Here is a 22,610-nt window from a genome sequence, read left to right as displayed (position 1 = left end):
CTCTCCCTCCTGCACAGAAGGAAACAATCCTATACAATCAGCAGGAACCTATTACTTCTAGAATAATCAGGCCTCCTGTAGAGCAATGGCATGGCCATGGTGAGGGATTCATCTGAGGCTCCAAATCCTCCTGAGTTTTGCTGCTGGAGCCTGAGGTCTGCAACCCCAGAGCAGGTGGGATCTGCATAGACTGGTCGCGTTCCTCAGAGTGTTTGGCAAAACAGGCTACTTTAAAAATTCCGCCCGATGGGCGGCGGGCCTGCCTAAGACAAGAACAGTGCCCTTCCCCACGACGCCGTGCGGCTCACCCAGCACTGTGATTGTGGTGTAGCTCTCCTGCGGGGGGTCGGTGTAGAGCTGGCAGAAGTATCTTCCTTCGTCGGAAATGGAGACATTTGTCAGCGACACTTTGAGTTCACTGCTGGAAAAATTCAGCAGCTGAAACCTGCTGTCCTTCAAAGCTGTGAACAAAGCACAGGGTTTGTGACTGAGACAGGGACCGTCTGCTTCCCGAGCCCAGTGGAGGGAGACGCGGGGGCCTGGACAGGCAGCGGCAGAGTGGAAACTCCGAGTCTCCCTCACCCGGAGGGGAGGTACCCTTTGTACTTCCCGAGTTCCTGTCTGGGCTTCTGTACTAACCACATGTGGACAAATAACCTGTCCAAAGGAGAATGGTGCACGTGGGTGCACGTGTGAGTGTGTATACCTACATGCACACACACTCACACACACCCCCCCCATGCCCTCTGCCTCAGTGTGTCAGAATTCAGCCCTTACTGAAATGGTTTTGGATGCTCTGTCAGACGTGGGTACGATGAAAAGAGGAAGAAGGGAGGCCAGGAGTCCCCTTGGGCACTGGAAGTTCAGGGAGCAGGACTTATAAAAATCATTTTAAAAATTATTAAAAAATAATCCAATTTAATTTGGATGTATCTATGTATTTGGTATCCTATATAATAAAACCCTAATATGCAAATTGACTGAACAGCGGAATGGCCGGCGGAACAACTGACCACCAGGGGGCAGATACTCAATGCAGGGGCTGCCCCCAGGTGGTCAGTGCACTAACACAGGGGGAGCGCCACTCAGCCAGAAGCGGGGCTCACGGCTGGTGAGCGCAGTGGCGGGGGCAGGAGCCTCTCCCACCTCTGCTGCAGGTGGGCGGTAAGGAGAGAGAGGGATCAGGCTGGGCTGAGGGACCCACCCCCCTGCAAGTGCATGGATTTCGTGCACCGGGCCTCTAGTTATTGATATGAATTGAGGTGGAACTTCTCAGGGATAGAAGGTGACCAGGGGCCCCCGGAGGCCTTGATCTCGCCCTGCAGTTTCCTAAGCACAGTAGGAGCCAACTGGGCAGAAGACAGGAAAGCACTGTATGTGGACTCACTTGTTTATAACAAATATTCATGTTTAAAGTCCTTATATTAATTTTGGCAAAGGCTAGATTATTACAAAAGGACGAATTATCCTCTCAAATATTCTTTACGTTATTCAACTGTCCACAGGTCTTGAACACTGTGGTGGGGTGGAAACAAGGCAAAGGGGACTCTCCACACCTGTTTGTTGGGCACCAAGACTCTCAAACCAAGTTTCAGAAGACCTTCTCTGGCTCTCCACAGGCCCAGCACCCACCTGCACCCTGGCTGTGATATGCAGGTAAGTGTCCAGTATTCACATCTGTGACACTCCATTTGCAAACGTTTTCGTACATGGACACCTCCACATGCCAGAGGTGCTATGGTGACAGGAGGTTTGGTTTTGTCTTTATAGGTTCAGATTGCCTTGAAAATTTCAATCTTCAAACAGATTACCTTTCAGTATGCCCTACTTTCCTGGCCTTCCCCTGTTTGAGTTGTTTGTAGCAGCGAAGTATTGGGACTCAATTGCAATTCACCTTGAATTACTACAACCCATTCCTATTGCAAAGTAAGACCACCTTGCTTTTAAAAGGGACCATTCAAGGTTTCTATGAAGTAGAAAGATTATGATTGTACATCTCGTCTCCCTTCTGAAGAATGGACTAAACTTTAAGCATCTAACATTGAGCTAAGCAGAGGAATCTTGGCAGTCTCTTCATCAAGACAACATGTAGGAAATCAGTTGCCGTGTAATACTGTAGCGACGGACACTTACGCCTGAAGTCCCTGAAGTAGATGGTCTGCCTGTTGGGATTCAGGAGCTGAATCACGGAGTCGTCACTCTTATTGACTTGACAGCTGATGGTTGCAACTTCTCCCTCGATAACTGTCACGTCTTTCGTAAACAAATTCTGTCCATCACCTTTAAAAAAAGAGAGAAAAGATCAGAAAGAATTTTCCATCAATTAAAATTTGGTTAATGGACTCAATTAAAATGAGAAGCAGGAAGCACATTAGGAATTGGAAACCGGAGCAGCACTGGGTAAGGCTCCCCTCCTCTCTGCAGGGGCCACGGCATGAGTCTAATAGTCCAAGCAGATCTAGGGGCGCAATACCACAGCCTGGAATCACCCGCTCGCAGGGTGAGGCGCTCGCGGTCCAGCCCCAGGACCTGTGCAGTGGAGCCCTGAGTGAGTGGTAAGGTCCGAGTGCCGGCTTCTATGAGGAGCTGAGCTGTCACAGCGGGTGGGTGGTGTGTGTACTCGGCCTCAGCTCACAGGCCCTCGAGCTGAGCTATTTGGCCACCTCACAGAAAACTCAAGGGACTACCTACTAGAAGCAGGTAGGATGGACGGACCACTGAACAATCTTGTCTTGTTAGTGGATGTCAGCATTCCCAGTGCACAATGGTTCCCCCTTATCCATAGGGGTATGTTCCAAGTCCCCCAGTGGATGTCTGAAACCACGGATACTACTGAACCCTGTATGTACTATGTTCTTTTCTATATACACATCCCTATGATGAAGTTTAATTTATAAACTGGTCACAGTAAAAGATGAACGACAATGGTAATACAATGGAACAATTATTAACACTATACAATTGGCTCTTGAACCACCCATGCAGTTGAAAATCCACATATAACATTTGACTCCCCACACTTAACCACTCGTAGCCTACTGTTGACCAGAATAATCACGTGAACATTCTAATAACATGTATTGTGTACCAGTATGTTCTATGTATTTATATATGTAAGCGTATATTATAGACTTATAATGTTCTTACTCTGAAGTAAGCTAAAGAAGGGAAAATGCTATTCAGAAAATCATAAGAATGAGAAAACACATTTGCACTACTAGGTGTATTTCTTAAAAACAAATCCATGGATAAGTGGGCCCACACAGTTCACACCTGTGTTGTTCAAGGGTCAACTGCACTTCAAAAAAAGTTAAATGTTCTCTCTCTCTCTCTCTCTCTCTCTCTCTCTCTCTCTCATAATTTTTACATTTCCCAGCGCAAACCTAGTCCTGCATCTGTGACCAGCCCTCACTTGAAGTAAATGGCCTGGTGTCACTCATTTCGGGGACCCCTTGCTGGTTGGCTCAATGCTTTCTGCCACAGCACATGCCGTCAATCAGAATATGTCTTCCATCCAAGTCTTCCAGCCACAAATTTTATGCCTTTTTCATCTTAACTAATAAGCACTTAATGTGCGCTGTGGCCATAACTTTTGCAGTTGGAGGTGCAATAGCAAAACTAGCACAAATTTCCTTTTCCTTCTTCACAATCTCAGGGATAGAAATTTTGTTCTTACTCTAGATCTTGGCAGACTCAGCATAGAATGCTTTCCTTTCCTTATGAAGTCGAGAACTTCCACTTGGTCACTTGCCGGAGGCCTTCTGGGCTCTCGCTGGCACCCTGCACTGCCAGCATCCTCACTCTGGCGCTTTGGGGCCGTTAGGTAAACTGCAGTGACGTGAACACAAGCACTGGTGTTGATGCTGCAACGTCAATGTGACAACTGAGGCGGCTGCTAAGTGGCTGACGGGCAGGGAGCATCGCGGCGTGGAGCTGCTGGGCAAAGGGAGGATGCATGTCCCGGTGGGGCAGAGTGGGACAATACGCTATTTCATCAAGCTTAACAGAACTGCTCATAATTTAAACCGTATGAATTATTTCTGGAATTTTCCACTTAGTATTTTCTGACTACGGTTGACTGTTACTGAAACCATGGAAAGTAAAACCACGGACAAGGGGTGTCTACTGTATAGGCAGTTCGATTATGTACTGTGTGGGAATGAGGACCTACCAACTCTAATTCTTTGGAATCTCAATAAAATACTGAGATGGCAGTGGTTCTCAACCTTCCTAATGCTGCGACCCTTTAATACAGCTCCTCATGTTGTGGTGACCCCCAGCCATAAAATTATTTTTGTTGCTACTTCATAACTGTAATTTTGCTACTGTTATGAATCGTCATGTAAATATCTGATATGCTATATGTGAGTTTCCGATGGTCTTAGGCGACCCCTGTGAAAGGGTCGTTCGACCCCCAAAGGGGTCGCGACCCACAGGTTGAGAACCGCTGGCTTACAGTTCAGTTTCTTAAAGTTCTGTTTTCAGAAACACACACCCTCTTGACTTATCTGTAGTCCCAGGCAGTACTGACTGTGCCCTCTGAAAAACCCCTCTGAGAACACGCCAGGAAGGCAGGGCTTCAGGCCCACTGGCATCAGGCAGACCTGCAAATCTGCTTTGGTTTGGTGCTTCTAACCTTAGTATTATAGTCAGGGTCCCTCACCGATGTCCTAAACGCTCCCCAGCACAGGTAGGAGGAGAGAAGAGTGCAGCTGAAAAGCAAAAGGTGAAGCCATTGTCCATTGTCCGATCCCGCAGCGGCACAGCAGGGGATACGGAGGAGTATGACATTATTGGGGCCTTTAAGAAGCTGCAATGTGGGCGAAAGCTGAGACCGAACCCCCGCAGGCAGAACAAAGGGGCAGCACCGGCCAAAGGTAGATGGTTGGTCAGGAAGAGGAAGAGAGAGGCTGCCTCTGAGCTGAAGGATCTCAGGGAAATCTTTTAAAGACCTTGGGCCAGTTTCTCAGCAAAATGGGGAAATAAAAGCTATCTCACAGACCTGTTGGGGGAATTAGGATAGATAAATATAAAGCATGTAGCACTGTGTCTAGCTTCTCATAAAACTGAACCCGTGGCGGCTGCTATCACCATCACCATCACCATCATTTCTCTAGATGTCACATCCAAACATTTATTAAGCAACTAGTATATGTCGGGGGTAGGGTGGATACCAGAACGAAGGCCCCGTGTCCCTGCTCTCAGGGAGCTCTCTATATCATTATATACCAACTCAGCATAGCTTAGTCACTCCCTTATAAAACTGTCACATTAAGAAACAAAGGTCAACGATAAATACCAGTCTAAAAAAAACACAAGGAGACAGCATAGAAAGAGATGCAATTAGAGTAAATGAAGGGTTTCCACCTGCTACCCTGGTTCTGCTGGAGGGCCCTTTCGGCAAGCCAGAGTGGGAAAGCTTGCAAAGGGGTGTCTGAGATGGCGTTCAGCCAAAGCCACCTAGAAATAAACCAGCCACTGGTGAGGATCAGAAAAGAGGAAACCAGAGGGATAAGGAGAAATTATTAGCTCCACAGATAAATAATTCTTGGTGCTTGGGGAATAAAACGAAATGAAACCCACCCTGAGATCTCTGATCCGGTGTGAGAACGCGGGCCCGGGCTGTGGTGCGTAAAGGCAGGCCTGCCCGGCCTCGTCCGGGGGGAAAGCTGAGTGGGCTGAAGTATCACAGAGGAGCAGCAAGAGGAAAAGTGACCAGGAGAGATGAAGGGCTGCTTACTCTTCCTCGTAGGTGAGAACTCTTCCTCTGAAGGGAGCGCTTTAGTCCCAGATTTGAGAAAAGAACAGGGAAAGGGAATTCTTGCCCATCAAGCAAGCTCTTCAAGGTGGTTTGGCCGGCCCTGGTAGAAGTCTGTGCAGAGAGGACAATACCCTTTTCCTTGGGGAAACCCAATCTAGTAAGAAAACGAAGGAACAACGAAACTGCACGATTCAGATGCTGTAACCCTCTCAAGTCATGGGACCTGCCTGGAGGAGGTTAGAATACCAAACGGGGTCTACTGGGCTGTGCGGGAGGGCGCCTCTGTCTGAGGAAGTGAAGGTCATGAGCAGCACAAATGAGAAGCTTCCGCTTAAGAAAGGGACAGAGCGGCAGGCCTGACTCACAGCAACACAACCAAGGCTTGCAGACGCCGCTACTTGCACCTACGGTGGCTGAAAGCCAGTTGTAATTCAATTATTCCCCTAATAAATAGTTCTTGTGGAAATAACCATGTACTTTTAGGCTTTACTTGGAATCCTAGTATATTCTGAGTAGCATGTTCTATTCATATTCAGGCTACAAAATATTTGCCCAAGAGACGAGAGAGGAGTTGACCATGATTTTAAGCAATGAAGGCAATAAAACAAAATCCGAGGGGTTGTTTCTGAGAAAGTCTGAATATTGTTAGTTATTACTTATAGCTGAGTAACGTAAGAGCAGATCACCGTAATGTGTCCTCACGGGTAAGCCATTCAGGGACAGCTCGGCCTCTGCAGCCCTGGCCCCGGCGTGCCTGGCACACGGCGCACTCTGCATGCAAGTCCACGGCGGACCATCATCGCTGCATTAATCTTTCAAAATTTCTAAGGCCGACCTGAAATCCTGTCTCGGAAAATGCCAATTCCTAGCTATGTTAACAGGGTTGTAATGCTAATCTAAAACTATTATAAGTGATAATGAAATATTTTGCTGAAAGATATCTAACTGCCTTGGCTGATGATGGTGGCCCAAGGATGTCACCAATAAATTATACGGTCAGCTGGACAGCAGTTATATTAAATAGAGCTCCATGCTTTGAGACGCCACACGATGGCTGAAATGAAATAATGACCTATTTATGAGAGGCAAGGAAGTTAATGGCAGGGATGAAAATGTATGCATGTCAGTACTCTGAACTGCCTGCAGCCTTATGTAAAAACACTTTCTGCTCACATCCTCAAATATTTCTTCCAAACAGGAGACGTGCTGTGACGTGATAAATCTCCCCCGAAATAGATATCACGACAATTAGGTTGTTACAAAACGCACTGGGATGTGCAGCAGAAGAGTACAAACAGGCAGCTTTGGTGCCTTTCTTAAATAACCCATTTTAAAAACCTTTCCGATTTTCTAAAACACAATGAGCAGATACAGCACCTGCTCTGGGCAAAGGAAAGCCCAGTACAGACAACGCACCCCAGCCACGAAATAGGCTGCTCACAGCCGCACATCTATTTTCAGGGTGGACGGTGCCTGACACGTGCAGACATTTCTGACTGCTGACTGGTACAGACGGGCGAGGGTCAGGAGACAGAACCAAACTCACCTTTAATTATTTCTATCAGCCACTGTCTTCCCAATAACTTCCCCCATTTGCCCCACAATTTCTAAAAATAAAACCGTGGTATTGGAGAGGCCCGTGCACTCACAGGCAAGTCTCCCGTAGTCAACTAGAAGTGGCTGGGCATGCATTACCAGAAAGAAAACATGTTATCTAAAACACGGTAACATTTATTTTGATGACTAGAAAAGAAAGGACCATTTCAAGCTGAGTTGGTGAGGACTGGAGTGAGGCTGGGGGTGTAGCTGGCTCATAAATCCCCTATTAATTCAATCTTCAATTAGTTTAACTCACGGATTCTCTCCTGAAACACCCATTCTTCATAAACGCTATGTGAATGACATTACAGGAAGCACTGCCATTGATGGAATCTATTCAGTCAACACTATGACCACCTGACCGGGGGAGGGCGCACCTCCCGCAGGAGCTGGGCGGAGAAAGGGGTTCGCAGCGGCACCCCCAGGGAGGGAGGGAGAGGTTGCCCAGCGTGAGGCGCTGAGCTAGCCGCTCTGCTCTGTGCAGGCTTCGCTCTCAAACCCCGGAGTCCTCAGCATCCCCACTGTGCGGACCAAGCGCCTGGGACGCGAGCCGTTTTAATAAGTTGCCTCATGCCCTCAGCCAAGTGGCCCTGGTGTTTGAACTCAGCTCTGCCAGCCCCCAGCCCTCACAGCCGGTGCTTTGGGACCCGCCAGCATCAGGATTTGTTGCCAGGGCCCTCCTGGCGCTGCCTCGGAACAGGCACTTGTTTTTAAAGGGGGTTATTTCCCTTTGAGCAACTTCTAGTTTTTTTTATTTTGATAATTTATCCAGAGCACAATTACCCACTCGGAGATGACAGAGGAGTGTCCTGCATGTAAAACGCCTTGTTCACTGCTGCTGCCTTCTCTCTGCCTCAGCACACTGGGCCCCAGAGGACACCCCCCCCCCGCAACACACACACACACTGCCTGCCCCTCATTTACGCCGGGGAGTCCTCCAGTGAGTCCACATAAGAGGGCAAGTCCCAGTTAGAGCAGAACGAGGCTTATCCTGTGGCAACGATGGAAACTGCCCGACGCGGAGGGCCACCGAGGACGCGTAGCTGGGAAGACGGTTGGCTGCCCGGATAAGGAACAGATCACGTCCCGACCTACTTCTTCAGTAAAAACCGTGTTAGGGAAACCTTTGTTTCCTCTGCTGCATGGAAGTCTGGACCCAGCGTTAAGTCAGCACAGGCAGGCGTCTAAACAGGCCACAGTCTAACCGAACCTGCAGGCACCCCACCAAACCCTCCTGATGAGCAATGTCGGCATGCATTTTTAAAAGCCACAAGAATTCTTGAAATGTGACACCAATTAAAGGCTCGGGATTAGTAAGTCTTTCCCTCTAAGAGGTATCGAAAGAACAGTCAAAAAACTTGCGGGTTTTGAAAAGCTTATTTTCTCCTGTTGTGTGAGCCCTCTGTGTCTTCAAGCTTCCACCGGCTTTTCACCCATTCCTGTTTCCAGCGGATCCCATGTTTACAATGTTGGTTATATCCCCAACTAGAAAGAACAACCCCTACCCATATCACACCATCACCAAGAAGGCACCGCAGTCCTGCTAACGATTCTGAGGGCTAGCACCGGAAGTGAACACATTTCAGAAAAAGAGAAAAAAAATTAAGATTCTGTTGAAACCCAGAGGGAAAAATCTCCCTAACTGCCTATCTCCCCTGAAGTCAACGTAAAGACAGTGTTCACTACAAATCATTAACAAACCCATTAAGATCTGATTTCTATCTAAGCAAGTATTGTCAGCATATTTTGTACATTTCCTTTAAAAGACTCAATCCTATCTTTCAATTCATTAAACTCTTCCTTGCATTTACAGTTTTATATCAAATCAGAAACCTATTTGAATTAATAAGAATTACAATAAAAGTAATTTGAAAATAAATTATTTGAAGTTCAAGCCACGAAAGCTTTTGATGAAACGATTTAGTTCCATTTAAATATGACAGTAACATTTTTAGCCACCTAATGTGCAGATGAGACAGTGAGAATCAGTGTCCGAAAAGAAGGGTTGGTCAACCATGGAGTAAGGTTAAGGGTGAGACCTCTTCAACATAAACACAAGTCTAAATTTAATTCAAAGAGGCAGTACATCAACCTTCCTGAACACTTGAGCATTTACTTAAAATCAAAAGCAGTCATTCAGTCTGCTGTTGCAAAGCTCCTCTTACCCTTGTAGGCCCTCCTCCATGGTTTGCCATCCCAATTAGTAAAGTTGAATATGTTGACTGTTTGCATCCAAAATAATGAACGCAAATCAGATAGCTCCTAAGCTTAGCGTTAAGCTAAACCAACTCAGCAAGTAACTGAGTGGGCAGGAGTGTGTGACACTGACAAAAACATCTGCATCACCTTCTTTTTCACAAAACCCTATGAAACCCAGGAGTTCACATGCCTGCAACCACATGGCAAGCGGGAGGCACCGCCAGGCGCGGAGGCCACATCCCCTAAGGGGTCATCAAGGCACTTCCGTTCTTGGCTATTTCTAAATAACATTCAATGATTTGCTTCTAATTCCAAAAGCAATATATGCTCAAGGTTTATTGTTTTAAAAGCTTTGTTTTCTATGTAGCATTTGTAACACTATGACACGTAGATGGCCAGGATCTCATAAGCGTCTCCCGTAATATAATTACTGTTGAGTCACTTGAGCTTAGGGAAGGAAAAAAATACTGACTTTAATCTAATCTCCTCTTATAATCAGTCCAAGGTGAGGCACATTTTTTGAACAGCAAGGTAAAGAGTAAGGTCGCAGTGCTGGTTTTTCTTCAATTAAAATTGTTGCTGTCCCCTGAATACAAAACAAAAAATAGCATCTGACACAACATGAAGCTATTCGTGGATATTCTGTATACACATTCTTGTTTAGTTGACTAATGGCAAATTAACGTTCTCTATTTTAGCTTAAACACATACTATAGGTATGTTTGATTAGCACTGAATTCCAGAAGCTGATTACTATGCATGCTCTGATTATGTAATTACATAATAGAGCATAATGGCTCCTTTGGAGTCATTATGATCTATATGGCAAACATGTTTCAGTTTTGCTGGAGTTTAAATACACATTGAGATGACAGCTCATAATAAGGCCCCACTTCTCAGTCCTATCAGCTAAGTGGGCATTCTCCATCCGTCCTAACATCTTCTCGACCCCAATTAAGCCCATTGTGTCAAGCTGCAAACACTTTGAAGAAATTCCCTTTGTTTTCTTAGCATTCAAAAAAGGACATTAATTTTAAAAGCTGTATTAAGCAAAAGGCCTGGGTTAAAAAAAAAAATAGCTCAAATTCCATCCTTCATCCATCTTCAAAGGTCTGCAGGGAACCCATTCAGTTCATTCATCACTGTTCAGATAACCACAAGGGGGTTAAAGATGGAGCTTCACCTTTAACTCCCAAATGCTCACAGGGGGAGACAGCCCGCACACTGATGCTCCGGGTGGCTGGCCACTGTGCACGCAGCTCGGGGCTGACTGAGCGTCACGCTCACCCAGCCGGACAGAGGGCCAGCTCCCCAGCCTCGGGTCTTGCAATAGCCCTTGTCTGCTGCAGCTCCCTTGGAAGAGGTAGCTGTGAACTAGCACAACCAGACTTCACCTTCACAGTTCCCGGCAGAACTTACCTAGTGAATAGACTGCCATTAATTCCACACTTATCTGATAAACTGGGAAGTAGTCAGGTTTAAAAACAGGACAAAAGTTATTGTAACGACCGTGGGAGAGGTCAACGGGGGGAAAAGGAGACATAGGTAACACTATGTGTAATACTTTAAACAATAAAAAAAGTTATTGTAACGAATTATGTTCAGTCTCGCTATCCCCAGGAAGTCCGTTAGCCTGACGCTACTCATCTGCAAGAGGAGCGGCTTCTTTTCCCTTCCAGGAAAAGGCTCCCTCACTCCATCCAGACCAAAGGTGACCGGAGTCTCAACTTGGAAGATGAATCAGCATCGAGCTGTTTTTACCTTCCCATCTGTTGGTTTTCAACATTACGGCTGAAAAACTGAGGTCAAGCACAGTCCAACCCGTATTTACATATGGGATGATCCCTCCTCGGGAAGGAAAGCATTGATTGGACGCGTGAACACTCTTTGCGAGGAAGACTGTGACAATAGAGAGTGGTTACAGCAGCTGTGCCTGTGCTATTTCAATTTTAACCATCACATTAGCCTCCTTCCTTTTAAAAGACTCTGAGCTCAATAGACCTTTTTAATCAATGCCCAAAGCACTAAAGGGGCCAAACAATTATGATGTTAAGGTCTGAGCTGCATGATACCATAAAATGCAGAGGTGCAGTCCCAGCTGGAGACTGTTTGTGGAGTGATACCCACCCACTACACAAGATCCCGATGAGCTTTTTCATTAAAATTCACTTATCAAAGAAGCGAAGGGCAATAAAAGAAACAGTATAAAAATAACCATAAAAGGTAATCATCATCACTAAATCCCTTTGTTCTTCACACTGAAAGGCAAAAAACCCAGACTTTTCTCTCCTCTCACTCCTTTTCATAGCTGGACAGGTTTCATGGCCTTTTTGTTCATCAAAAAGATAGCATCTTTTTTGGAGAGAAGATAGCCCGACCCTGAAGAAAAACTCCCTCCAGTGGACAGGCTCTATGAGAACTAAACGGGGCAGAAAGGAGCCTGCAAAAGCAGGAAAGCCACTGTGTGTCTGCCGGGGCGACGGCACTGAGGTCACCTTGAGGAGAGCCTGTGAGCGGCTACATCTGCTGCAGGCTCCGGGGAGGGGAGGAAGGGGCTCCCAAAAACATTAACTGAAAAAGAGCCACCGCCTTCGCCGAGGACTCGGGAGGAGAACAGTCTGAAGCCAGAGGCTTCCTCCAGAACCAACCGCTGGCGGGCGAAGCAGGCAGTGCCCTCCCAAGGTTAGGTTCTGAGATGCTCGTTCATGGCACAGGAAGAGGAGGGCAGTTTTTGGAGGGGCTGCTACAGTGGCAACGCAAATCTGCGTGGCGTCCCGCCTTTCCGGCTACACTGCTTCTTCTAGTCCAGTGGTTCTCAACCTTCCTAAGGCCGCGACCCGTTAATACAGTGCCTCATGTTGTGGTGACCCCCAACCATAAAATTATTTTCGTTGCTACTTCATAACTGTATTTTTGCTACTGTTATGAATCGTCATGTAAATATCTGATATGCAGGATGTATTTTCATTGTTACAAATTGAACATAATTAAAGCATAGTGATGAATCACAAAAACAATATGTAATTATAGATGTGTTTTCCGATGGTCTTAGGCGACCCCTATGAAAGGGTCGTTTGACCCCCAAAGGGGTCGCAACCCACAGGTTGAGAACCGCTGTTCTAGACAAAGCCTGTTGCAGGCCAACTGTGGGTCTTCCGCGTCGACCACTCGGCTAATGAGCTGATCAAGTGCGACTACATTCTCTGGGATGTGCTAGTACTAAAGGGCCACTGTGCAAAGTGGGAACCAGTGGTGCAGAATGTTGCTGCCCGTGAGTGTGGACTAAGGGGAAGCAATTCGCATCCTAAAGGGGATGCGTCGTGCAGCCAGAAGCTGGTAGCTGACAAACTGCACTCTTACATCACCCAGTTAGCTTACGCCTGGATAATGGGAGTCCACAGTTTTAACTGAATTCACATATCGAGATATTTACATTTCCCAAACCATGAGCCAATAGTAACTAAAACAAAAAGTTTACATGATTACAGCTCAAAATACACAAAGGAAGATAGGGCTCTTTATCCCTATAAAGACTTAAGGGAACTTGGACTCTCTCTACCCAGAACAGACCTCAGTGCCCGCAGCCGAGCTCTCACTCTGAGAGAAAGAGGTTAGATTTCAAAGCCTTGGAGATGCCGACTGGCTCTGCTGTGGCCACAGGCTTTTTACATTGGATTTCCTCCTTACAACCCCAACCTCAAATCTCAATGGAGATGGCATGTGTATTGCCCTGATTTTTATACCCTGCCTTTAAGTACTCAATTCAATATCCTTTTCTCTTTGCCAGGAGGCACCATGATTAAACTCGGGCCACTTTTTGTTTCAACTTACTAAACGCTGATTTTCCCCTCTGCATGTGCCTCTAGGGCAGTGGTTCTCAACCTTCCTAATGCCACGACCCTTTAATACAGCTCCTCATGTTGTGGTGACCCCCAATTTCATTGTTACAAATTGAACATCATTAAAGCATAGTGATTCATCACAAAAACAATATGTAATTATAATATGTGTTTTCCGATAGTCTTAGGCGACCCCTGTGAAAGGGTCGTTCAACCTTCAAAGGGGTTGTGACCCACAGGTTGAGAACCGCTGCTCTAGGGTGTATACTGACGATTAGTATAAGATACTTAAGATCACAAGGCTATAACACGTAACAATGATTACTACACACAGGGAAGAAAAAGGAAGTGACTGCTGCTTTTTTCCACGTCTGGAGGCAAGGGAAAACACATTCCTTCTTTTCCAAAGGGTTCATTATTTATTTAAGTTTTTTAGTATGAAAAAGCCCACTGTTTCTGGAGGGGGCGTTATTTAATCACCTGCATGGTAACAACAGCTAACATCGTTTTTCAGTGTCTTCTCCTGCCAGGTGCTATGCTTTGTTGTTTACATGATCTCACTGAACCCTCACAGCAGTTCCCTGTGCTTCAGTCTTACCATCATCCCCATTGCAGAGCTGAAAAAACTGAGATTTAAAAGGTTAACTATGTGGTGGAACCACTATCTGAACTGATGTCTGTCTAAGTCTAGCTCTGGTGCTGACTATCTGACTGTGTTAGTGAGGCTTTATAATGCTAAAAGGATAGGGAGGAGCTGATGGAGGAATCGAGGTCTCATTTCTATGACTCAGGAATAAAACGAAAGTAACGCTCAGCATTTGAAGGGATCTGAAGCCATGCGCAATCAGGATGCTCCAATGTGCAACACCGATAAAATTAGCTCTACACCGGAGTCAGATACTGGGCCTTCAGTATTTAGAGAAAAGATGTCTATTCTGCCAAATGATCTGGACTCAAAAGGCCACTCAACTCCAACTTCAAGCATTTGCAGGATCTGCTTCAAGGGCGTTCATTATTACTGACAATCGATGTGGCTGAAATTTGGCTGTAATAGCAGTCTCTCTCCGCAGCTCCTCCTGCATTCTTCCTGCCAACCAGGGCCATTGAAAACCTTCCAGATTTAAAGCGGAGAGCCGACAGGACAAGCAAGCAAGAATATCAGTTGGAACACATCAGATATGGACTCAGAGTGAATGTCAGCTTCGACTAACATTACTACAGAAACAGAAAGTGGGAAACGGTCTCCCATTCCTATTCTAGAGAGTGTTCCGAGTGTGCGTAACACAGTTTGTTCAAGAAACAGCTGTGAATCCACGATAATCATCAGGCTGAATAACGCTGCACCACGCGCTTCCCTTTCCTACCAGGAAGCCCAGAAGCTTTGGACTGTGATACGAAATGACGATTTCTTAGCTAGAAAAGCGGGCCCTGCGACGAAGCCCCTCTATCACCCGTCAGTCACAGAGCAAGTGGTGGTTTTGAAAGGCCCCGGCTCTTGAGTTGCTGGTCGCAGCTGAGCCTGGCAAGAAACACAAGAATTGCAAAGCTCTTTTCAAGCGAGAGTCTGATGAGGGGCCTGCGCGCGGAGAGTGGCCCAAGGAGGTTCCCGAGGCTACTTCCGTGATTGCCGAGTCCCACAGTGGTGCTGCCATGACCATACCTTGCGAATGACCACCGAGATGAGGAACGGGGCAGAAGGACATGGCTGCGCCGTTTCCACTTGTGCGGGGCACCCAGGGAGAGACGAGACCTCAGATGCGGAGAGCAGGAGCTGGTGCTACAGTGCTGAGCTCACCGGGGGTGGAACTGGGAAAGCTGGAAATAGGACTCTGGTTTTCTATTTTGAAAGGGTGAAAGCAATCTCTCCTCTGGGGTGTATTATGAGGATCAAGCGAGGAAACGTGTGCAGCAGTATTTTTACGCTCCAGCAATGCTAAGTAACGGTACACTCTTCATCCTCCAGCTTCCTCCTCAGCGTCGGCACGGTCTACCTGCAGCCTGGGTCTAACTGATAGGACCTCCCTCTGGTCTCCCAAACCTGCTGGGTTTCCCATTTCAGAGCTTTCGCCACTATTCTTTCATTCCAAGGCCGGCTGGAAAGCAGAGCTAGGTAAAACATCTTCATCACTCCCATGAAATCGTGTAAATCCACCATCATAACCTTGAAGAGTGTAAGGCGACAGCAGGTCTAGGCAGAGGAATGGACACTTTAACCAGCTTCAATCTCTAGCACTAACGATGAAGTATTTCTGGCGCCTCCTCAGCCAGGGCCACACGGGGTTGGGAGAGTGGCCTCCACGTTCCGAGGAGAGGAGCACCACCAGCACCAGCTCCTCGCTGGGGACTGCGGCGGCCACCCCCCCAGGGACCCAGCTGGCCTCGGGGGCACGGCTCTTGGACGGGAGCTTTCCACAGAGCTGAATCTCCCGCTAAGGCCAACATGAAACGCATGATACATTAGAAACAAAACAATGCCCACCAGCTTTCTGACTCCCCCTCCTTTGTCATATACAGGGAGGACCCCTGAGCTAATGAAACCTGTACGCTGGCTTGGCCCTTCTCGAAACAAGCTCAGCCTGTTGGGTTGTGTCCTCCGTGTTTCCCTTCCAGGCTGCGGCCACTTCTCACTGACGCTCCTTCCTTCACTACCAGGGCAGGAGCGCTGAGGAAGGTGTTGAGACCACTCCTGCTCACTAACGAGACAGGGTGTCCAGGATGGCTGAGGTCCTCAGAAACCTGACCTCACTAAGTGGTGTGCTTCTGTGGCGGGGGGCGGGGGGGGGGGGGCCGCGGGCAGAGGTTGGTGCTGTAATTTTCCCCCTTCATGTGACACGAAGGAAAGAAAAGTGCACATACAAAATTTAATTAATAATATTTGGTTTAGTTTGACAATTATATACTTTGACACACCAATAGATATATTCTTAGGTAAAAATATACCTTTGAAGGCAGGAAGCAAATCAATAAAAAGCTGGTGACTGACATTAATTTGTTATTGACATTAACATCTTATGCCATTTTCACTTACCAAACCCATCTATTACAACCTATTATAGCGGCCGGACACTGACGTGGAGGCGCTCCCGCACCCCCAGGAGCCCGCAGGGCCACTCACCCTCCCTGGGCAGCTCTGACACCCGCCCTCAGACCCTGGTTTGCCTGTGCTGTTCTTGTCTGTCTCAGCACTCACAATCCGGACAGCTCCACGACCACTTATAAAAATTTAAAAAATAGCATAAAAATAAAATCTCAAAGCATTTTTATAATTTTGCTTTTGAAATTGTTCATTTCAATTGTATATTTTATTCTGAAGCCAAACATTTCCTTTTCCACGGCTCAAAGCAGGTCCGCGAGGCTGGTGAAAAGCAGCAGGCCGGGTGCCGTGCCCACGGTGCTCAGTGCGGAGAACAGCCCTGCCACCCTGGGAGACAGCCATGCGCAGTGGCCCCTGAGTGAGGAGACTGCGGCCGCAGTGCACCAACCTGTTCGGGAACCTGGAGGAGGGGGAACAGCTCAGGACGGGGTGCGGGGTCCAGAGGGGGAGATATTTGAAAGGACTGTGGCATGTTTACAACAAAGGACGGAGTGCCGTGAGCTCGGAAGAGGACAGGAAGGGACTTTCTGGAAAGGTCACCAGGTCCAGATATTGAAGGACAATGTATGCCAGGCTAGGGAATTTGCACTTTATCTTGTAATTAATAGGGACCCATTAAGTGATTTTAATCCAGGGGGTGATATGATCACTCCCGTGTTTCAAAGATAATGTCTGTGAGGAGAAGGAGAGGAGGCTGGAGGCAGGGAAAGGCTGGAGCCAGGAAGATCAGTTAAGAGGCTCTGCCCAGATTCCTCACGGCTGACAGGAGCCAGGCGAGGGAATCGGAGAGATGGCAGAGCTCGGGGTGGGAGAGCAGGATGAGGAGAGTTGAGAATATTTCTGGGGAGGCATGGTCTCTGGCATCAGGAGGTTTTCCATCTGAAACAGAGCCCCAAGACTCACGCCCTAAGTGTCCCTTAGCATCTCTACCAAACTTGGTTCATGTCTGGTGGCCTTCTAAGGCCCGCAGAGACCTGAGTTTAAAAGAGATGGCAAACTGCACGTGCATCCTGGTCACTTCTGTTGTTCAGACTGAAAAGGGTTTTCGTAGCCCGCACTTGTACCAAAAATGTGGTTAGGAAACCGGGGTGGCTCACCACGCCCCTCCACCAGAGCCTTGCTGTTTGTTCAGTATGCTGGACAGCAGTTGTGAAAATCCCTGGAAAAGTATTAAAAATGCAGAATCTCAAAGTCACACCAGACCTGAGTCAGAATCTGCACCCTAACAAGAGACTAGGGTCACCCTATGCCGACAGTCTGAGGAGCTCTGGCTCGAGGACAGTGCGCCTGCCAGCTTCCGTGCCCTGAACTAAACCCGAGGCGACTGCTTACCCAGGGAGACCGGGAAGGAGCGGAGGTCCCAGGCGCCCGGTTCTGGGCCCTGGTGAAACAGGGTCATGGGCGGAGACGACCCACCACCACGAGGCCCGTCTCCAGGAGACACATGGCTTCCATCCTCTCCTGACTTAAAACCAAATCTTTAAAAATTCAAGTTTGCACGGAGATGAATTGATGGGGGTCACTCATAAAGTCAACAGGAGGAAGCAGAAGCTAGCATTCTTCCTTGTTTCACAGGACAACCTTACATCCCAGACACCCCTCCGGCAGCAGCTGCGGACTGCGGCCAGAGCAGACTCACTCTTCCCACTCAGCCTCGAGCCACCACTGTGCCCCACGCTCGCACACCCGGGGCCTCACACACCCGCGGGGCAGCGGTTCGCACGCTGCACCCCGGTGAGTGTCTGCTGCTGCGGTTTCCCCGCTACAGTATGCTCTGTGCTCACCACACTGAGCTACGGAAGACACGACAAACAGGGAAATGAAGCGAGTGGTCCCAAATAAAAGCCGAACAGGCCGCTGAGCTGTGCTCCAAAAGTGATGCAACGCAACTATATCAGTGGTTCTCAACCTTCTGGCCCTTTAAATACAGTTCCTCATGTTGTGACCCAACCATAAATTATTTTCGTTGCTGCTTCATAACTGTAACGTTGCTACTGTTATGAATCGTCATGTAAATATCTGATATGCAGGATGGTCTTAGGCGACCCCTGTGAAAGGGTCATTCAACCGCCAAAGGGGTCACGGCCCACAGGTTGAGAACCACTGAACTATATGCTCTAAAGGAGAAAGAAGATAAAAGCTACACTACCCATTACAACAGGCCTTTCACTCTGTGTCTAGTAGATAAAATTTACTGCGAAAATACAGGTAACGACATAAACAGCCATCTCCACCGCACTCAGTTCATGTTCAGTGGCCTTGTTAATTTGTCTCCTAAAGCATAACGCAGCTTACCCAGCGAGTGTTTAGAAATGCTTGTTGAACAGTTACTAAATGACGGCTGTTTAGACCTTCACGGGCCCCAGGCACTCTCACGGCTGGAGATAACAAGTCTAGCAACACCAACACATTCAGTTGTACCCAACGCCCATATTGAATATACTTTTGAATTTCAAACCTCAAAGCATTTTTATAATTTTGCTTTTATAAAATTAGTTTAAGAGAACTAATAAGAGTCTTGAGCTGGAGGCAAAAAGCAGCAGGCACGGAAAAGGCCTCCTAGAAGGCTCAGGGGAAGAACAGGTAAGCACCAGCGTCCCTTCTCCACGCCTCTTCACGGGCCCCCGTGCGTGGCCTGGACCGCAGGCCTTGTTTGGGCGGCTGAGGGAATGCGCCTGCTCTCCAGGCGGGGCGAACAGCCGTCCTCGCAGCCGCGCACGGAGGCACACACGCTCCCGGAAAGCACAGGCGCAGAGGGCTCGCCTGAGAGCAGGAGCCTCACTCAGCTGGGAGGCTTCACCAGCACTGAAGCCGCGTGTGCCTAGACCTGCACCCTCTGTCGGTTTCCTAATGGAAAAGCTTCCTGCTGTTTTCCGGTGGGGACGAGGGTGGAGCAGCAGAGCGGTCACGCATGCTCTCATTTCTGTTCCTGCTCAGTCGCAACTGCAAGGGCTGGCACTTCACGCCTGAGCCACGCGCTCCTGCGTGGACGCGCCAGCATCGCTGCCTCCGGGGCGCCTGCTGCCGCCGTGGGCGCGGGTCTCGGAGCAGCTTTCGGCTCGGTGACTGAAGTGCACTCGCAGAGAGAATAATGTTCCGAATTTCAGTCTCTTAAAAAAGCCGTTAGGTTTATGGGCAGTCATGCTTGTCACATTCAGGGTGTGAATTACGGACTTCATAGAAACACAGTGAAACCCCCACCGCCGTGCACAGCCATAATTTCTGCAGAAAAAGACCAAGGATTGGGGGACTTTATTACTACTATTCATGAATAAGATGCCAAAATCGACTCTCTCGGCATTCTAAGGTACTGCTTTTTTTAAAGAAGTATTTTTTTTTTTAAATAAAGATAAAAGAAAACCCCTAATGGGAGGCTTGCTGTTCTATTCACTTTTTAGATTTGTCCATTTTTGAGTGACTGTCAGTCAGCACCAGGGACTCTTTGTAGCACCTTGTACTTGGGATAGAATAAAAACATGAAATGATTAAAAACACTGTGAGTATAAGTGCAGAAGGGACTATACATTCTGGCCCCAAGGAGGGCCATTTCTTTCCCGAGTCAGGCACACGCCATTTATGTTATTAAATTGCAGCACGACTCACTGGCTGGGCTGGGCGCTCCCTGACATGTCAAAAGCACTAACCTGTCCCAGCCGCACGTCAGAACATTAACCCTCAGAGCGTGGCAACCTCGGCCCGCGGAGTCCCAGGCGCACGCATCCTTCCAGGGCCACGGCGTTGTTGCCAGGCCACGAATGCCTACCTTCCCAAAATGTTTCCTTTCACCACTAACTCACCCAAGAATCAAAAGAAAGTATGAGGTATGAGCACTGCAGAGCTTATCACAGAACAAGGTTTTAGTATAAATGGTGGAACTAAATAATATTAATAATAATACGCTGACTGAGTGCTGTTCCTTTGCCCCCAGCTCTGCCCGGGCCCAGGGCTGCAGTGTCGCATGAGACGGGTCTGTGGGTGTCGGCTTTGGCATCAGAAGCCCGGAGCCAGCCTGCTGAGCCCCCAGGGTTTCTAACTTGGCAGGGCGGGGGTGGGGCCCAGGGATTTGCATTTCTAGTAAGTTCCCAAGCTCTGCTGTTGCTGCTGATCCAGGGACCACACCTTGAGAGCTGGCATGCATAACCTTCCTGAATCCTTCGCCATGTCTACTTTTTTTTTTTTTTTAAATATATTTTATTGATTTTTTACAGAGAGGAAGGCAGAGGGATAGAGAGCTAGAAACTTCGATGAGAGAGAAACATCGACTAGCTGCCTCCTGCACACCTCCCACTGGGGATGTGCCCGCAACCAAGGTACATGCCCTTGACCGGAATCGAACCTGGGACCCTTCAGTCCGCAGGCCGACGCTCTATCCACAGAGCCAAACCGGTTTGGCCGCCATGTCTACTTTACATTCGAGGAAACCACGGCTGAGACAGGCTCTCCCACCACCGGCAGTGTAAACTTGGGCCAGACTTCTTAACCTTTTCCGGGTCCCTGTGAGGGAGCCATGCCCACCAGGACTTCTCTCAGGCCAAAGGTCGTCCTTCCCACCTAGATGTCCCTGACTTTATCCTAATGTTGATCCGTGTCCCCTTTCTACTGCCCATTACCAATAAGCATCAGCTCAGATTTATGATCTGCCAGCAGCGTTGTGATTAGATGTCATCCCTGTCTTTCTATTACTCCGATATTGATAGATAAAATTCTGCGGTGATGCATCACCTGCCCTTTCAAAGGTTACTGCCAGCAGATGCCCGGAATCAATACAGTTCTTATCTGTCACAAACCACAAGTAAAGCATGGCAAACAGGCTCACGGCAGGCCCGTGTGCGGGTCAGAGGAACTCCGAGATGCACTGCGTCACAGTTCTGTTTCCCGGCCCGCCCGAGCCCGGCTTTGGATCTGGCGACCATTTCCGATGTGGCCCATGCAGTGCAGAGGTGCTCACTCAGAGTAAGGCTGCGCCCAGCCACCTCTGCTGACCCTTGTCCTGGACACTGGAGGCTGAGGCCACGCGGCTAAAACTACTTCTACTGTAACGCGTTGCCAAGATCATGAGCGCATTAGAGCTCTTTGAGGCAAAGGCTGACTCACTGTAAGCAGATACGGCAGGCTCACTTAAACTGTTCATTTTTCCTTTCATTAGGAAGAATCCTAATTTGGGGGAAAATAAAGATGAAAAGCAGAGTCTTCTTAATGTTTTAGATGAGTGGTTCTCAACCTTCTGGCCCTTTAAATACAGTTCCTCATGCTGTAACCCAACCATAAAATTATTTTCGTTGCTACTTCATAACTGTAATGTTGCTACGGTCATGAATCGTAATGTAAATATCTGATATGCAGGATGGTCTTAGGCGACCCCTGTGAAAGGGTCATTTGACCGCCAAAGGGGTCGCGACCCACAGGTTGAGAACCGCTGTTTTAGATGCTTGTAGCTCAACATATTGAGCTAACCAAATGGTAGTTGCTTTATCTACAGAGAAAAGCAGGCTAGGGTCCCCACCTGCCTGTGAAGCCTGCCCCTCACATCTGAGTACGGCCCACGTGGAGCTACAGGACAGCTCCTCAACACACTCCAAGTGGGCAGCTGGCCGACCCCAAGGTCCCCTGAACGCTCTGGACGCTCCCTCTCCCACCCCTGGCTCTACGCGTCTCCTCATTTTACCTCGGTTCACGGGCCGTTGGCTCAGTCCTATCTCAAGCTCTGGTGCCTTCGCCAGTTAGCTTGCTTCTCCCCATCTGATCCGTCTTCAGGATGACGGCTCATCTTCCCCCTGGTGTGACTGTGCAGGGACTGACCCCGGGCTTGGTCTTGGGACGGACTCCAGTGACCTATGCACACAGAGCAAACCTGGGCGGGCGGGGCCCGGGATTCTAAGGACTGTCCCTTCCCTAAGCATGTTTTCAGGAAGCTCCCAGTGTGGTCAGCGGCCTCCGTCCTTGCGTCTGGTGGCCTGCGTGGCCTTGGTCAGACCTGGGTTTCACAGTGACGACGGCGACAGTTGCCAACATCAGGTCAAATGGCCAAGAGAGAATGACTGACACTGACAGACGAGGGGCGGGGCTTGTTTGCCACGTTGTAATCAATTCTGAGACAAAGATTTCCCAGTGCTTTTAT

At 48.2% G+C, this 22,610-nt stretch overlaps 1 protein-coding gene across 7 annotated transcripts in view; it reads right to left on the bottom strand.

Moving 5' to 3' along the window:
• CADM1 (cell adhesion molecule 1) overlaps positions 1-22,610 on the bottom strand; it is a 351,444-nt gene that overhangs the window by 62,132 nt on the left and 266,702 nt on the right. For all 7 annotated transcript variants that reach the window (XR_009454350.1, XM_059707809.1, XM_059707810.1 and 4 more), the window contains exons 2-3: positions 2,134-2,280; positions 309-461 (exon numbers count right to left, since the gene is read on the bottom strand). Coding sequence is in view for 6 of the 7 variants with exons in the window: in XM_059707809.1 (XP_059563792.1) it covers positions 309-461; positions 2,134-2,280 (300 nt within the window). In the remaining variant the exon portion in view is untranslated. The remainder of the gene's footprint in view (positions 1-308; positions 462-2,133; positions 2,281-22,610) is intronic.

The sequence above is a fragment of the Myotis daubentonii genome, chromosome 9 (assembly GCF_963259705.1).
Source record: "Myotis daubentonii chromosome 9, mMyoDau2.1, whole genome shotgun sequence".
In the NCBI taxonomy this organism is placed as follows: domain Eukaryota; kingdom Metazoa; phylum Chordata; class Mammalia; order Chiroptera; family Vespertilionidae; genus Myotis; species Myotis daubentonii.
The sequence above is the reverse complement of the archived record's forward strand: the minus strand, read 5'-3'. Positions and strand labels throughout refer to the sequence as shown.